At 33.3% G+C, this 19,073-nt stretch overlaps 2 protein-coding genes across 2 annotated transcripts; one reads left to right on the top strand and one right to left on the bottom strand.

The window, feature by feature from the left end:
- Positions 1–1,694: 1,694 nt before the first annotated feature.
- On the top strand, positions 1,695–17,428 carry LOC146900092 (ABC transporter B family member 2-like). The gene is made up of 13 exons (XM_085731862.1): positions 1,695–1,839; positions 3,952–4,216; positions 6,401–6,455; positions 6,723–6,898; positions 7,223–7,423; positions 7,649–7,908; positions 8,060–8,600; positions 12,895–13,250; positions 13,671–14,086; positions 14,874–15,115; positions 15,393–15,640; positions 15,923–16,335; positions 16,752–17,428. The coding sequence occupies exons 2-13, from the start codon at positions 4,001–4,003 to the stop codon at positions 17,300–17,302; spliced, it is 3,675 nt and encodes a 1,224-aa protein (XP_085587988.1). The 5' UTR covers positions 1,695–1,839; positions 3,952–4,000; the 3' UTR covers positions 17,303–17,428.
- LOC146900093 (receptor kinase-like protein Xa21) lies at positions 9,053–12,508 on the bottom strand. Its single transcript, XM_085731863.1, has 2 exons — positions 9,689–12,508; positions 9,053–9,594 (listed from the first exon to the last, which is right to left on the bottom strand). The coding sequence occupies exons 1-2, from the start codon at positions 12,384–12,386 to the stop codon at positions 9,245–9,247; spliced, it is 3,048 nt and encodes a 1,015-aa protein (XP_085587989.1). The 5' UTR covers positions 12,387–12,508; the 3' UTR covers positions 9,053–9,244.
- Positions 17,429–19,073: the final 1,645 nt, after the last annotated feature.

Genomic DNA, 19,073 nt, shown 5'->3' on the forward strand with positions numbered 1-19,073 from the left:
TTGTCAAGAAAAGAAGAGAAGAGGCCTTGGAATAGGTGGTAAATTTATATTATATAGATTTAACTCTGGTCCATTAAATAAGAAACAAAGACCAACTAATTTCAATAGGAAACTTAATGACAAATGAGAGTAGTTTTGTAAGAAAATAATAATAATAATAATAGTAATAATAATAAATCTTTTTTTTGAAGGAAATAAATCTTTTATATGCTGTATATGAGATTTAATAATTATTCATTAATTGAATTTGAAAAAATTATAAAAGAAATAGAATACAAGTGGACAACAAGCTGCAATATTCACTATTTTTCTGATGATAAAAGCATGACCATAGAAGACATAGCATTGTGATGTATTGCCCTTTGAACTCTTTTTAGAAGGTCAACAACTTATGATGCTAGGAAGCCAAGAATATCAAACCTAAGTAGTATAAAAGCATGTTGACTAATGTTTGGCCACTTTACTTTGAGGGCTGCAAGTCTCACAGTAAAAGCCTCGGTCTCCAATCCCACAAGGGGAAAAATCCCAATAAAATCCACACGTGTATATGTTTAACTCATACGGCCACCCTTACACCAGAACATTTGTTGGTCTGAGTGTCGATATTCTATTTTGTGGGTCAGACAAAAAGTTCAAAAGCGCTTCCTTCTTCACGCATACTCCCGTCAAAGTATATCAAAAAGGGCATAACTAACAAAGTCATACATGTATTTGAAATCGAAAAGCTCCTTACAATGAATTATGTGCTCCCCAGATATATCGAGGCATGCCTTACAATAAACAAAGCACACCTCAGAAATAAAAAAAATAATGAAATCATGATGCAATATATGAGGCTAGTACAATACTAACTGGTGAGGAAAAAGAAAATCACGACGAACCCAAAGAACAAATGAGGCAGTGTTACTTATTTTCATGTGCAAAAGGGACTTCATCATCCCAACTTGGAGTCCATATTAGAAGTCATGAACCCAATGTCAATATTTATATATATGGACAATCCTTTCATTTATTGTTTGACACTTTTAAAATTGGTTGATCACTTTTTAAATTGATTCAACCGATTCAAAAATTATGTCGAACAATAGTTAATTATCATTCGACTTTTGTTTGAGTGCCTAAATATCAATCATTTTGTTTGAGTTAGAACGCTAAGGTTTGTAATCTCAAAAGCATTGTGTTATTGTATATGTCATTGTTTTCACTTTTTTTTTTGTTGTGTACAGTCATTGTTTTCTGTTTTATTTTCATATTTGGTTATTTTGTTGTGTGATATAATAAGATAATGTATTTCGGCTTCTATTTTTCATGTTGGTGTAACAATCCTATTGAATGCGTAGTAGCCCTTGTATTTTATTTAAGGCTTAAATATATATTCCGCCTTTATAGAATTATCAAGTTTCATATTTCATCTCCATAAAAGAAAATTACAGTTTTTAATCCCTATAAACTTATCATGCAATCTGTTTTACGTTAGGAAAAAAAAATCATGCTAAAATTGTGTGGTATCCCTTGTAGAAATAGAGAAGAAGATAGACATATCTCTAAGTCTAACAGATGGATTTACATTATTTTTACGTAAGCAAAAATTTCTCCTAATTTGTCTACTAGTTAATACAAATAGATTTTCTTAGAATGTAAGTAAAAATGCATAAACAAACAAATATAAACCCCAAGCGCAAGCTACCTCAATTGTCTAATTTTATTACTTCTTCGGTAGCTTTCTTTAAATTGAAGCTGAACCAATGTAGCTTTCTCCTTAATCTCTAGAATATGAAGCAACCAGCATCATTTTAGTGAAGGTTTTAGCGTAATTTCCACAAGCAGCACCTCCCACAGGTTTCTTTTTCTTCTCAAATCATTCTAATTAGGGGACTTAATTTGGCCAAATATGTCACTCTGGATATTTTTATGGTTTGGGTTTTTGGGCTAATTTTGGAATTAATTATTTTAAGGCTTAGACGCATTATTTAAAGCTACTCATTTAATAATGCGTTTTATTGAGATTGAATATGTCACTCTGGATATTTTTCATCTTCAAATTCATGTTGTATTGTTAATAGGGCGAAGTTTAAATAATGTCTTTCTAAAGTCTATAATAGTATTTTTAATAAAAACTATCTAATTTTTTGTTTAAATTTTATTTTTCAAAATCTTAGAATACTTAAATTAATGTAATTGATTTCGTTCAACATTTATTTTTAATCGATAATAAAGTTAATCGGTTTAATCTTTTTTTTTTTAAATAATTGGTTTAATCTTCTTTTTTTTTGAAGGAATTGGTTTAATCTTTGTTAAAACAATATTAATTCTTTTTATTTTATAAGTAGCTGAATTTGAGTCATTTTTATCAAGTAAACTTTTTATTTATTTTAGGCCCGAGGCAATTGCCTTGGTGGCCTTAGTTGTCAACCGTGTCATATAAAACATACTCTCTCCGGCCTCAAATGTAAGAAACTTTTCACTTTTTAGATTCATTCAACAAATGATATATGTGGTCTATATTATAAACCGCATACATCATTTATTGAATGAATCTAAAAAGTAAAAAGTTTCTTACATTTGAGACCGGAGGGAGTATTTCATAAAAACAGGGTATTGAAGTATACTAATTAAAATATGAATAATGTTAGGAACATATTCCCTCCGATCTGAATATAATTTTTTTTTTTTTTAAGTTTACCGAGTAATTGATGTATCAGGTCATTGTTATAAGGGGAAAATACACTCACCTCCCCTAAACTCTATGAATATGTTACTAACCTCCCCTTTATTTTCTCACTTGACAAAGACCTCCCCTGACGTTAACAGCAATTTTGGTTCCGTTAAAAACTTGAAAACGTTGATCTCAAATCTTTCCACTCTTTTTTTCTTTCCCTGGAACTCTAGAGTACAAAATTTATACCTGGCTTTTCAGTTTCCTCCAAAGAAATAATACCAACATATCTCTTCCACCATAGAAGAATCACACAACGTATTGGGTATCTTTAATTCTCATCTTCTCTATTCTCTATAGCTGTGTTTTTATTTATTTGTTGTGTTCTTTAACCATCTTTTCCTATTATACGATGATGTTTCCCATCCACTCAATTTTCAAGGTCCAATTATATTGCAAGTTTTTGGATGAAAAAAAATGAGGTGCTGTTCATAATTGGTTCGGTCAAAACAAAAACCAAATAATGGTAATGAATTTTTATGCAATTTGCACACATGGAAATAAGATTCTGCAGGTTTCTTACGGGTGTTTTCATTAATTGAGAGCAGTAAGGGAAGAAAAAAAAAAGTAAAAATTGATAATCTTACAACAATGGTAGAAATATTCCATCGTTTGTAGAGAAAGATGGCCATCATAAAAAAGACAGCACTATTTTAATTTCTAACATAGTATTAACAGTGTTAAATAAGAAGGGATGTACATTTATATTTTAAAAGAACTTACGGGAGGTTAATGTCTATTATAAAATTAGAGGGGATGTTTGTGTCATTAAAAGAGACTTCAAGTAAGGTCAGTGTAATTTCCCCTTGTTATAAACTATGTATATCTATTATTCAATAATTTGATAAAATGATTTTGCTTATATTTGAGACTAAAGGGAGTATTATTTAACACACATTTCAAGACATTCTCTTTTATTTATTAAAATTCATATGAGTCTCAATTTACATGATACCGACATAATTTGGTAGGCTTGTGAATTTGAAACAATAAAAGAGAGTGTGTTACAATGTGTGTTAGAAAATGTGTTGACAAGAGAATAAATCAAAAATATATTTAGAATGACAGTACATGTTTATCAATGATCTTTAGGATCTTTATTATAAGAAGTATATCCTATCATTTTCACGTTAAATTTGGAATTAATAACCCGTCCACACCAACTGCTCATCATGCATGTCATTCCTAGTTTTTACTCTGAGACAACTCATGATATTTTGCTTAATTAATTCCAGTTGCAGAAGCTCTTATTCATAGTGAAGCTTTTTTTCTCTTAATCCAATTATGTCAACACGTGCTTCAAGAGGAAAAAAGGTTCCATTGCTCAAGCTTTTCTCCTTTGCTGACTTCTATGATTATGTCTTGATGGCTGTTGGATCTGTTGGGGCATGCATTCATGGTGCATCTGTTCCTGTTTTCTTTATCTTCTTTGGAAAAATTATTAATGTCGTAGGTTTGGCATACCTTTTTCCTAAAGAAGCTTCCCACCAAGTTGCCAAGGTTTGTATTTTTAAATAAGTTACAAACTTTTATGTGTTGTCCTCTTCCCATGCATTTTCTATTAGGGAACCATGTTAATCTTTTTTACCCACATGCAGTTAAAATTTACTACAAAATTAAGTGGGTGGATAATAGATTAAGTATGATATAATGCAAAAAAGAGTATATTCGGTAAATGTAGCTATATTAGCCTCTAAAAAATTGTAGCTATATTGTATATGTTTTTAAACAGTTGCCTGCGCATAGAGGATGTCGAGTTGACACCAAATCTCGTGAGAGAGTTTTGTCATGCATTACCCTTATATTCGACTCGAGAGATTAATCTCTGCAATTGCACGTAAAGAATAACCGATTGACACAAAAATATTTTTTTGAGCATATAATTAATAAATTGTAACTTTTATCCTATATTTTATAAGAGGCACCACGAATATTAAAAAAAAATATTGGATTGACATGCATTAATTTGTTAGGATATCTTGCTGATGAGTGAAGATAAAAACTATCAACTTCCTTCTCACTCAACTTTTCTAGTAATATAATCAAATAAACCCTGTATATCCTCTTGAAAACATTATATATCAGTTCAATAAACCTAAAAAGATAAAGATTTTTTTATATATATATGATATTAGGAGAAGCGTGTATTATCTCACCATTAAAGAGGGACACAAATGTAGGGCAAAGTGCCCCATTATATATGTGTTTGTGTCTGTTTAGTACATTCATTTATTTATTTAATTATAGAAATAATGTTTGACTAGTCAAACTCATAAACTAAGAGTTTTCTTTAGTCAATCGATGTTGATTTAGTTGGTGAGAAATTGGCTCATATGTTATAAGGGTGTAAATTTAACGTTTGTTGTCGGTATATGATCTCATTCTATGTCTAAGCTGAGCTGTAAAATCGGTTTTGTTCTAATGAGCTCCTAGGACCCAACTCGCCTAATTTTTCTAAATAAATATATAAAAAAAAAGGTTTCTTTGTTTTAATATCATCAAATATTTTATGTAAAGTTGCATAAGTGATTAACAATTGAATGATTCTTTAATTATTTGTATAGAAATATTTTTATTGATATTGAAAATGAAAAGGAAAACATAATCATCGTTTTCAAAATATGAAAATTGAAGAGCACAAATTATACTCTTTTTTAAACTAGTTTAATGGTTAAAAATTCTTTTTTTTAAAGTGGAGAGTTTGGGTATAAGTGGAGATGTCGGGGTTCAAACCCTAGTCATGTTCGGCTTAACAATTTCAACATTTTACCAATTGAGTTAGGACTTGTAGACAATATTGTATAAATTTTATTCTACAAATTTATTTAGATGTTGCCCCCCACTACTTGAAACTTCTGGAACCTTCACCACTAATCATTAATTTTTTTATGCATGCTAATCATTACTTTTAACGTGAACTAATTGAATAATAATGCAATAAAATATAAGTAATATAAAATAAAAATTACTGCTGTAATACTTTGTATAATTTCTCAATTTTTTATTTTCAAAGTTGACATTAATTTATATTTTACAATTTTAGCATGAAATTTTATTTTAAATATGTTTTATTTTAATAATTTATAGTATTAAAAGATGAAATTACCTATATAACAAAATTACATGTAATTTTAAAAAGATATTTTTGTTAATATTGATTCTATCTCTTCCCCCCTCCATGTTTAAAGTTTTTCCACACTTTCACTTTTCTTACCCTTTGTAACTAAATACAATAGATGTCCCAAAACGTCATATATCCTCCATTCATTGAACTTTCTATTTAAGAAGAAAATGAACTTAAGTGATTTGATGAACTTGTAGAAGGTACTTTTTAAGTTTTTACTGTATCGTTCTAATTTTATCGGATGTCCTTGAAGGAACACTTCCTTCTTATCTCCATTACAAATAACTTTACATTATGCTCATTTACGGACATTCCTGTTAAATATTTCATCTTTCGCAATAATCATTTCCATCTTTTTGCCACGTTAGAAGTCTTATGTGTATCAACCATTACCACTTTATATAGGATTCATTCTCAAAATCATGATCTACATGAATTTCACTAAATAAAAGAAAATACATTTGAAAGATTGCGTTAATAGTACTTTTCTTTGTTGTCTCTTCTTCTCTATATGTAAATTTAAACTAATTTTAACGGTATACCTGTTTGTGATTGTGCAGTATGCGTTGGATTTTGTGTATCTAAGTATAGTAATATTGTTCTCGTCATGGGCAGGTATGAATTTATTTATATTATAAGACTTTAAATAGTACTCTTACTCAAGAAAAAATATTTGAATAATATTGATTTAAAAAGTTAGTATATTTTAGTTACCAAAAACGTTGAATCTGGATTTCTGACGGTTAAAGATTCTACGCATTCACACAATTCTCACACCGGTGATCATTTGATCGAGATCACATAGTTTATATTTAAAAAATTCAAAAATAAATAAATTACTATATATTTTACCGTACTGGGTCAATGTTTGATTCCATTCAGAGGTGGCTTGTTGGATGCATACTGGAGAACGTCAAGTAGCAAAGATGAGGATGGCGTATTTAAGATCAATGTTGAATCAAGATATAAGTCTTTTTGATACTGAGGGGTCCACTGGAGAGGCTATTTCTTCTATTACAAGTGACATCATTGTTGTTCAAGAAGCATTATCTGAGAAGGTATATGCATGCATACATACATTTTAATTATGACAAATTCTAGCCTTAGATAACATTTATATACTCTTCCTGAAACAAATGACAATGATCCACATTTTATTATAAGTGCTAATTAAAAGAAGCATTTGTGTTGTTGCAAGTAATCCAGTAAGTGAAACCAAATCTGACCTATAGAACATATGTGACATAGAGACATTATCAAACTATACATAACTTTGATCCTTTATTTCGAACCAAACTTTTCGACATTCCTCCTAATTTGATAGTGTTTGTTTGTTCAATAAAAGACGTGTTGATCTTACTAGTTTAACGATGCATTTACAGGTTGGGAACTTTATGCACTTTATAAGCCGATTTATAGCGGGCTTTATCATCGGTTTTTTAAGAGTTTGGCAGATCAGTTTAGTGACACTTGCTATTGTTCCTTTGATTGCTATTGCTGGAGGTCTTTATGCATATGTGACTTTTGGCCTTATTGCAAAAGTTCGTAAATCATATCTGAGGGCGGGTGAAATTGCTCAGGAGGTAAGATCATATCATATTTTTATCACACAACTCACATTTGATAATGAATACGAGACTAAAATATATTCAAGTAAAAATATTGAGTATCTTATGCTACTTTATACACAATCAAAGAGAATGTTATCATTATAGCTCGTTTGTATTTTTTATTTTTGGCTAAAGTTTTGTTTATGCACGACCTATTACTAAGTTTTTATAAAATTATACTCTTGGTGGATATACAAGGTGATAGGAAATGTGAGAACTGTGCAAGCATTTGGAGGAGAACAAAGAGCAGTGATATCATACAAAGTGGCTCTGAGGAACACATATAAGAATGGTCGAAAAGCCGGTTTAGCCAAGGGTCTAGGACTAGGCTCTATGCATTGTGTCCTTTTTCTATCATGGGCTTTGCTTGTTTGGTTCACCAGTATTATTGTTCACAAGAACATCGCCAATGGTGGAAAGGCTTTCGCCACCATGCTCAATGTGGTTATCTCTGGCCTGTAAGCCTTTGTTTTCACTGTTTTGAGTGGATATTGTTTATACAGTGTAACATTTCAGTTGGTTACTAAAGCGTTAAAGTTGCACCGTTTTTCTTTGCTTACGTATCATTTTTCTAAATTATGATGAATGATCTTGCTTCTCACTTCTCAGGTCACTTGGGCAGGCAGCACCAGACATTTCTGCATTTATCAGAGCAAAGACAGCAGCTTATCCCATTTTTGAGATGATAGAGAGGGACATAGTTAACAAAAATAGCTCAAAAGATGATCGAAAGTTAAAAAAAATAGACGGTCACATACAATTTGTTAATGTTTGTTTCAGTTACCCATCTCGCCCTGATGTTGTTATTTTCAACAATTTTTGTCTTGAGATTCCTTCAGGTAAAGTTTTGGCCCTTGTAGGAGGGAGCGGTTCAGGAAAAAGCACAATTATATCATTAATTGAGCGTTTCTATGAACCGATTTCGGGTCAAATTCTGTTAGATCGGAATGATATAAGGGAACTTGATCTAAAATGGCTTAGACATCAAATTGGACTAGTTAATCAAGAGCCTGCACTTTTTGCTACAAGCATAAGGGAGAACATATTGTATGGTAAAAATGACGCCACTCCTGAAGAACTAAACCGCGCTTTGGAACTTTCTGATGCTCTTTCTTTCATCAATAATCTTCCTGATGGATTAGATACTCAGGTAATAATGCATCAATATTCAATAACATTTTAAAAATAGTGTGGTTGAGATTGTGGAAGAGACGTAACTGTCTTTGATATCTCGTGATCATAACATGATCATAATTACGACTATATCAGTCATATCTGACCATAGTTTTACACAATATTGGAGGTCCCAACATGACTGTTATTTAAAACCTTGATCATGTATGAATTTCCACATTTCCATCATTTTTTTTCTTGTTCCTTGTCTATAAAAAAAAAAAATTTGACCCTGAAAACTAGAGGTAACCAAGGAAAATATTTTTAGACTAGAGTTAAATTATGTTATTCGTCCTTGTAAAATTCCTAAATTTTGCTTTTAGACCGTCGCTTCTTTGGATTGAGATTTGAGAGTTTATAACATGAATTATCTATGCATATTTTAAATAAATCTAAAATCATTTGATATGTCGTTAAGGTGCGTCAATGTTACTGAATTAAGCTCTTATATTAAATAACATTAATCTTTATACATCTCAATGTCATACATATCAAACAATTTCATATATATCTAAAAATTTCCAGAGACAATTTATATGATACAATCTTTCGAAACAACTGAGTATATATCCTTTCAAGTGTTAGTGGCATCGGTAGAACTTATCAAAGACCTCAATGGATCTACCTCTTAGAAAGAGAAATTCTGATTTTATCTAGCTCCCTAGTGACATCCTTGATACTCATTCTTTCTTTTGGAGACTCTGATGTACAAGCAAGTCCAATATATGAGAGTTTTAGCAAGCACTGCTTCACGTCATTAGGATGCAAGTGACGTGATTCTCTTGGGAGTAGGGTTGAATCCACTCTCTCTAAAAGTTTATCTGGCAAGGAAACCTTGACAAACCAATGGAGATTCATACCATTTGTGAACATTTTATCTGTAGGTTTCCTTCCAGTTAGTATTTCCAGCACAAGGATTCCAAAGCTATACACATCACCTAGTGTTGATACTTGACATCCCATTCCATATTCTGAAAATTATGTATTTAATACTTTTTGCTTTTATGGAATACATATAGAATTTACAAACATTTTAGAACCAAATTATATAGATTCAAATGGTACCTGGAGGAGCATATCCAATAGTTCCCTTGATTCCAATTGTGCTAGTCTGTAGATCGGAGATGCCATTGATGGCACCGACAAGTTTTGCAAGTCCAAAATCACTAACACGAGCAACCATGTCATTGTCAAGAAGAATGTTGTTTGGTTTTAAATCACAATGGATGATTGGCTGCTCAGATTCACAGTGAAGATAGTGTATTGCAGAAGCAACATCTATGATAATATTTAGTCTCTGGAGAAGGTTCAAACTTGGTTGATCATCAATTTCTGATTCGTGAGGATACAACCATTTCTCTAAGCTTCCGTTTTGCATGTACTCAAAAACCAATGCTTTGATTTCATTACCATTGAAATCCATGCTTGAGCAACATGTCAGAATCTTAACTAGGTTCCTGTGACGGATACATTTGAGCGCATTACACTCAGCAAGGAAACTCGCATGAGCTCCTTTGATTTGAAGGTTCAAGACCTTTATAGCAACAACTCTTCCTTCTGATTCAAGAATTCCTTTATATACAAATCCAAAACCACCAAATCCTATCAAGTTGTTTGAAGAGAATCCATTTGTTGCTTGGTGGAGCATCTGGTATGAAACCTTTGGAAGATGATCCATTGTTGATGCCAAAGTGGAAGTTGTCAAGTTTGGTTTTTTCATCCAAAAGACTGAAAGTGAGAATGAAAAAACTAGAAAAAAGAAAACCGTACTAATTGTTATTACTATTGTCTTCCAGGCCTGATCTGTTGTTTGTGTCTTATCTATGGCAGCGCATGGTGGTAGATGTAGCTCTGTGATACCCCCACAAAGGTCACTGTTGTTTTTCAATGATATTGCACTTACATTTCTAAAGACACCCTTTGTTGGCACTTTACCATCCAACCTATTAAAAGAAATATTCAAGTATTGTAGAAAAGGGATACTCTCTAAATCTAGTGGAAATGATCCAGACAAGTTGTTTCGTGATAAATCTAAATACTGAAGGCCTTTCAATGATGCCAAAGAAGAAGGCATGGCTCCCTGGAAGGAGTTACCTTGTAGGTTAAGGTATTCCAAGCTTATGCACTTCCCAATTTCTTCCGGAATTTCACCTGAAAGAACGTTTTCAGAAGCATCCAACTTATCAATGCTTTTCAGCTTACCGATTTCAGAGGGCAGGCTTCCTTTAAATGAGTTGTGGGATAAGTTGAGTAACAATGACAAAGAAGGAAGACCAAAGAGTTCAAAAGGAATAGTTCCAATAAGATGGTTCTTTGAAAGGTCCAGGTACTGCAACATTTGGCAATTCCCAATACTAGGAGGAATGCTTCCTTCTAGCATGTTATTTGACAAATCAAGTTGAAACAACTTACTAAGGTTGCCAAGAGATGATGGAATTTCTGCTGAAAGTTTGTTTACATTCAGCGTCAATGATTGTATCTTTTGAAGTTTTCCAAAAGAAGCTGGAATCGAGCCTGTCAAAAGGTTGAACTTCATGTTGATGCCAATCAAGTTGATGAGATTTCCTAGCCCTGCAGAAACAGTCCCTGTAATCTTATTGTGACTAATATCAAACTGGTTTAGTTGACTAGATAAGTTGGCTACAGAGTTAGGTAAAGAACCACCAAAGTTGTTCCGATTTAAATGCAACACTCGTAAGTTTGTGCAGTTTGTCAAAGATGTCAAGAAATCCAAGTCATGAGATGAATTATTACCAAGATGATTGTTTCCCATAGCAACTGACCATACATCTTTTAGATATCCTATTCCAGTGGGAACTGGTCCGACAATGTTATTATAAGGGATGTTACATAACAACAAACGGGATGCATTGGATATAGAAGATGGGATAGGACCCGAGATCTTATTCATACCAACGCCAAATACTTGGAGATTAGGGAGTGTGAGGAACATGTTTGAAGGTAGTGAGCCATTAAATTGGTTGATTCCAGCTGAGAATAAAGTGAGATATGACATGTTATAGAGTTTAGAAGGAAGCATACCAGATAGTTTGTTGGTTGTAATAGAGATACGAGTCAAACTTTTAAGATTGCCTATCTCTTCAGGCACCTTTCCCTCTAAGTTGTTGAATCCCAAAATGAGAATACTAAGTGATGAAAGATTTCCTATAAATGAAGGGATTTCTCCTGTCAAATTGTTCATACCAATAGATAGCACTTCTAGCTTAGTTAGAAAGCCAAGCTCTAAAGGTATTTTTCCAACAAGTTTGTTTCCTGTTAGGCTCAAGCTCTTCAGTTCAGAACAATTAGACAAGATGGCGGGAATTTGACCTTGAAGTGTGTTATTGGTAAGATACAGGTCTTCTAGCCAGAACAACCGACCTAATTCTTGTGGGATTTCACCGTAGAAGCTGTTGTTTTGAAGGTTGACATACCTCAGAAATGTGAGGTTGCCAATCTCAGGTGGTATAATCCCTTTTAAACCATACCCTTGCAGGTTCAAGGCAATCACCCTTTGATGCCTTGGGCTGTGATGCCTTGGGCTGCAAGTGATTCCATGCCAGTAGCAAAAATTAGTTGAACTATTCCAGTAGGTCAAGATATGAAAAGGATCAACTACTGCTTCTTTGAAACTTAGCAATGATAATTGGTCTGTGTCATTTCCTAAGGCAATAACAGTATTCTTAGGTTGCAAAAATATGAGAAGGAAAACATGTAGGCATGTGGAATGGATTGCACTGAAGAAAGATGGAGAGAGAATCATTTTGATTGTTTTTGAAGAATCTAAATCAAATGAAAATTTGAGACATTCAAACTCTTCTATAGATATATGGTGCTATTATTTGGTTCATATATATAATATTCATTCATCTTTTGTTGACTTTAAAATTCAATTATTGCCTCTTAACCAAAAATATTTATTAGGAAATGGTGTTGAAAAAGAGTGTGGTGCTGATGTTTTGATTGATAATTTTCTATGAAGCTGTTCCTGTCAAGAGCTTTCTGGAAGTGGACTTTGCTATATAAATATCCCATTTTTTATAGTTAGAATTATTCTTCTATTATGAATGAAATTCCATACTGGTTTGACACCAAATTTTATCTTTTATTTTGTTTAAGGGATATTTTTTGCTCACTACTTTTCACCAGGTGAATATGCAAAAATCGGATGATAATACCTCTTAATTCAGTTTTCATCAAAATCAATTTAAAACAACTATGATTTAAAATTGTGCTTTTGTTTCACATGTTGATACTAAATTCTTTTGTAGGTTGGTGAGAGAGGAATACAATTATCTGGGGGACAAAAGCAGCGAATTGCAATATCTCGTGCTATAGTTAAAAATCCATCAATCCTTTTATTAGATGAAGCAACCAGTGCTTTGGATGCAGAGTCTGAGAAAAGTGTACAAGAAGCTCTTGATCATGTCATGATTGGTAGAACAACTGTGATAGTTGCACACAGACTTTCTACAATTAGGAATGCAGATATGATAGCTGTTGTTGAAGGAGGGAGCATTGTGGAAACTGGAATTCATGAGGAGCTCATTTCCAATCCAAATAGTTTATATTCATCTCTTGTTCAAGGCCAACCTTCTCCGGATCGTAGCTTGGGACAGTCATCAAGGTGCTTCATTCTCATCCACGATTGTAATTAACATAATTGACGTTAACGTCCTAAGACAAAGGTGTGGTTGCATCAAGACTATGGTCGATGTGACCTAAATGGTAGTTACATACATTTTTTTAAAGCTCTGACTAAAATTACTTCACCTCATCAAGATATTGCAATAAGTGATTATGCTATAAGTGCTTAATTAAGTTTCTTATCCATAGTCAAAATTCAGAAAACTCCAAAACTCCATTTAAGACATTGTTATTGAAAAATTTGATGTTTATTCATTTAAAACCAGTGCATATTTGAGTGATTAACATAAACTATGAGACAGTAATTCAAGCTTAAAGCCATGATGGAAATAGAGAATTATGGGAATTCACACAAAATTCTTCCTATCACACTAATGTATATATATGTTTTTAATTGTAGCATAAAGAACTCAGCAGAAATATCCCAAACAGCAACTATTGGTGGTAGTTTTCATTCAGATAGAAGCTCTATTGGTCATGCACTTGCTGATGAACCAAGAAGTGTTGAAAAGCCAAGGCATGTTTCATTACTAAGATTATATTCAATGATTGGTCCTTATTGGCATTATGGAGTTTTTGGAACCTTAGCTGCTTTTACTACTGGTGCTCTTATGCCGCTTTTTGCTCTTGGAATATCGCATGCTCTTGTATCATATTATATGGATTGGGATAGCACACGCCACGAAGTGAAAAAAATTGCATTCCTCTTCTGTGGAGCAGCGATTGTAGCTATCACTGCTTATTCCATTGAACATCTTTCTTTTGGAATCATGGGAGAACGACTTACCCTTCGTGTCAGAGGAATTATGCTTTCTGGTAAGTGAGATTAACTCGTTATCGTACTTGTGTGTTTGTTATTTTATGCCATTTTCCTTTAAACTTCCTTTGTATTATGGTCAGCAAAATGTCTACTATGTTTTATATATAAATTCTACAGCGGACTACTTTGATAGGTGGTCCATTATAGGCTGATACTTAAAAATTGTTCGATATTCTAATGACAATTAACTTTTGTTTTCGTAAGTAGAATCTTACTTCCTCCTTGCCTTCATGACTAAGATGGCGTGTGTGTGTGCCAGTTCGACAAAAGTAGGGAAAAACAAATATCTGTGCCTTAAAATTCACCTCATTTGTTTTTTCGTATCATTTTTCGAACTGAGACACATCATGTCACTGTTTCAGTCATAAGGATGTGGAAGACCTCGGCTTCTATTTCAAAGGAGCGTAGACGATAAAGTTTCAGATGATTTTAGTATTAGTCCATCGTGGACCACCTGACCACTATCAAAGTGGTATACCCTCTTTTATAAACGGACAATCTATTTAACATTTTTAAGTATTGAAATAAGAGAAATGCTACTTGTTACCAAAAAGGAAGTCAAACGTTGCAAATTTTGAAATAATAATAATCAATTTATTGAAGATTACACATCTTCATGTTATGAATTTGGTTATAAAGATGCATCATGTTCTTTTAAGTATTCAACAAATTGTCCTATTGATTATAAATTATACAAAGCTGAATATATAGTACCTTCAATATCATAGGATCAAGCTTGGTTATCTCTCTGTTACTTAATTTCCTTTGTTCATCTATCTGCAGCTATTTTGAAGAATGAAATCGGTTGGTTTGATGATACAAGAAACACAAGTTCTATGCTTTCATCACGTTTAGAGACCGATGCAACTTTGTTAAAAACTATAGTCGTGGACCGTTCTACAATTCTCTTGCAGAATGTTGGTCTAGTTGTTACTGCACTTGTTATTGCATTCATTTTGAACTGGAGGATAACACTTGTTGTCTTGGCCACATATCCCTTGATAATAAGTGGTCACATTGGTGAGGTAGTTTCCTCTTTTACAACATTTAAACATTAAGCAATTTGAAAATAAGTTAATTATATTATTAGTCTCTAATGTTATCTCGAATTTTGTTTATAGTTCTTGTACCAACTGTTCAGTCCCTACAAATTTTGACTAAAAGCATGTAATTTTGTAATTTGTATGAACTAAAGTGAGTACAAAGACTAAAAACAAAACGTAAATTTTATAGGGACTGCAAACATATTTAATCGTTAGAAAATTCTCGTGTCTTACTAGCTTCATGACATATTTATTTCAGAAACTTTTCATGCAAGGATTTGGTGGTAATCTAAGCAAAGCATATCTAAAAGCAAACATGTTAGCTGGGGAGGCTGTTAGTAATATAAGGACTGTGGCTGCATTCTGTGCAGAAGAAAAGGTCATTGATCTTTATGCTGATGAGCTTGTTGAGCCTTCCAAACGTTCATTCAAACGAGGCCAAATTGCCGGCATATTTTATGGCATTTCCCAGTTCTTTATTTTCTCATCTTACGGCTTAGCCTTGTGGTACACGCTCTAGCTTCCTTAATTGTTCATTTACTATATTAATTTAACGTATAAATGTCTCATCCCTCAGAGATTTCCTTTCTTTGTTGCACCGACATATAAATGTCTGTTTGGTGCCAGACACCTACTCAACACTGACACGTGTGGCACTTTTAATAATTCCATTTTCACAAATAATCATCAGTGTCGACGTGTCAGTGTTAGTATTGTTTTCCGGTGTCTGTGTCTCTGTCATTGCTTCCTAGTTTCCTTTGTAACGAGACATATATATACCTTTTGCAGGTATGGATCTGTGTTGCTTGAAAAGGAGCTTGCTAGCTTTAAATCAATCATGAAGTCATTTTTTGTTTTAATCGTAACAGCATTGGCTATGGGGGAGACTTTGGCACTTGCACCTGACCTTCTGAAAGGGAATCAAATGGTTTCATCAATTTTTGATATGATAGACAGAAAATCAGGAATAACACATGATGTTGGAGAAGAGTTAATGACAGTGGAAGGAACAATTGAGCTAAAAAGGATCAATTTTGTCTATCCTTCAAGACCAAACGTCGTTATTTTTAACAATTTCAATCTAATAGTGCCTTCAGGGAAGAGTCTTGCCTTGGTAGGGCACAGTGGTTCTGGTAAAAGCTCAATAATCTCCCTTATACTCAGATTTTATGATCCAACATCTGGGAAGGTGATGATTGATGGTAATTTCTTTCAACAACTTATGCTTATTAACTTCTCTTATTCCATCATTAGTACATGATAAATAGAACAGTGTAGGATTATCTTTCAATAAGTAAAATGCTCAAAGTTACACTCATATGTCCATGCATTCTAGAAAAGTCTCATGCCTACACGTGTGTGTAATGTCAATGAGCTATCATGATTTTGTGGTTACGCTGCGAACCTATGCATACTAGAAGTAGATGCGGTTATGCTGCAAGCCTTGATATTGCAGCAAAATTAGGATAAATGTGGCCAATGCAGCTGTAATTGCAGTTGTTATGTCGTTGCAGAGACCTCTAAAACCTTTATATTGCAGCTGCATAGTGCAATTTAGAACTATGGTGACCATAAATGTGAAACAGTCTTTTAACTATAACTCGTCAAATTTTAACAGGAAAAGATATCAAGGAAATGAATTTGAAATCCCTTAGGAAGCAAATTGGTCTAGTACAACAAGAACCAGCTCTATTTGCAACATCAATTTACAAAAACATTCTTTATGGAAAAGAAGAAGCATCTGAATCAGAAGTGATTGAAGCGGCTAAACTAGCCGATGCTCATAATTTCATCAGTGCACTTCCCGAAGGCTATTCAACCAAAGCCGGTGATAGAGGAGTTCTACTATCCGGTGGCCAAAAGCAAAGGGTGGCCATTGCAAGAGCTATTTTAAGAAACCCTAAAATATTATTGCTGGATGAAGCAACAAGTGCACTAGATGTCGAATCGGAACGTGTTGTACAACAAGCTTTGGACAAGTTGATGCAAAACAGAACAACAATTATTGTGGCACATAGGCTATCAACAATAAGAAATGCAGATCAAATAGCAGTTTTGCAGGATGGAAAGATCATTGAACAAGGTACTCATTCAAGTCTTTTTGAGAATACAGATGGAGCTTACTTCAAGTTAGCCAGCCTACAACATGAAACAGCTACATGTACATGAATATATTATGGATAACATAACAAAATGACTTACACTATTAATACTTGCTACCACAGTTAGCTGAAACGATTTTGTAACTATTGAAGAATATACATTTAATATCAAGTTTCATGTTTCAGTCTTTCATTTGATGTCTAAGATTATGCTAACTATAATTTGATCTATGATTTGAATATCCACAACCCCAAGTCTAAGAAGATTACTCACACATGTTTTTTTGGTGTGAACCGGGTATCCTCTGCACGCGCGCAATTGCGGAGACTAATCCCTCGAGCCTTGTGGGATCCAAATGGACGGCAAACTCTCCCCAAGAGTTTTAACACTGCAGCATGCATAAGGCTGGATTCGAACCCTTACTCTTTTACTCAAACATGTTTAATACAACCAAAACAATATAATTATTGAGACATTCAAAAGACTAAAATATGACAAGATACAGAGACAAGAGAAATAGAAACTACATTTCAGTTCAAGAGAAGAACAAAAGAAACTAAGACCTCGTTTACTCGTGAAAATACTTTCTATTTTCATTTTCTTAAACATGTGTTTGTTTTAACTTCCTAATAAGAATATGTGCGACTTTTGAAATGAATCATTGTGATGGAGCGAAAGTGAAATGCTAGCTCGGAGTGATGCATTTTTGGAAATAATGGAAATAAAGTTTTTGGCATCATCATTGTTTCAAAAAAAATGCATAAATTGTTCATTTCAAGAATATATTATATTCTTGTTGGCAAATAAAATTAACACAAAATTTGGAAATTGGAAATAGAAAATGTTTTCACAGGATAAATAGGGGGCTAAGTTCTTCATCAGACACTATTTTATAGCCTATCAAAGTTAGGTCCATTATGGCAACATTGGCAAGGTAACTATATAAATTCTCCAACTAGACTTCAAAGAGCATTTAGTGCAAAATGTTGAACTTCAAACCAAGATTGTATGAAAAATAAAAGATGAAATGATAGGAAGATGATGAAATGCTCATGTGAGTGAGGTTGCAATGATATCTGTACTGTTGAGGCAGGTTGCAATGCTCATGTGAGTATTTGGCAAAATTGTAACAACTAGGTATGGAACCAGAAGCAAGACTCTGGCTCAGAAAATAACAATATCCAACAGTTTTAGTTTCTCTCAGAAACATACACTGACGTTTTCAACGTGCTCTTAACTCAGTAGCTCAATGATCACATTATATAGGATCATGACTAACAACTTGAATATAAATAATGCCAAGTGAAGAAAAGTGGTGGTTGGTCTGACTTCAAAATAATGTTTTAAAAACTGAATGGACCCAGAATCGAAACTTTGATTGATCTAATATCAGTATATTCGATCGCTTATGTCATTGAACCGATCAATATCCAATTAAACTAGCCAAAACCGTGTAAATCGGTAAGAATTGAATTGAATTGGTTTTTTTTTTTTTTTTTTTTAATAACCATGATCTCCTGGAGGGAAGAAATAGTCTCTGACCAAACTCCTTGCACCATCTGCTCTAAGGTTTTCTCCCTAGAAAGGTTCTTGGCACAGTGCCAAATTGTCCCCTTGTCGGAGCCTCTCGTCCCCCCTCGTGGATGTTTTCTTTTGTTCATGGACATTCCTAGTGCGATATTTCCACCTTCCATTTCATCCCAAATATCTAAGAGTGTAGCTATCATGTGACATTTTGTTGACCCAAGAAGAATTTTCATAGAGTTGGTTGGTATCCATGTTCAACTCTTAGTTGATTATGCATCATCTATGATCTATCAACCTAATTTTTATCAGT

This window comes from Medicago sativa, chromosome 8, assembly GCF_051527215.1.
Source record: "Medicago sativa cultivar Bolivia chromosome 8, Bolivia_mono, whole genome shotgun sequence".
Taxonomy (NCBI): Eukaryota; Viridiplantae; Streptophyta; class Magnoliopsida; order Fabales; family Fabaceae; genus Medicago; species Medicago sativa.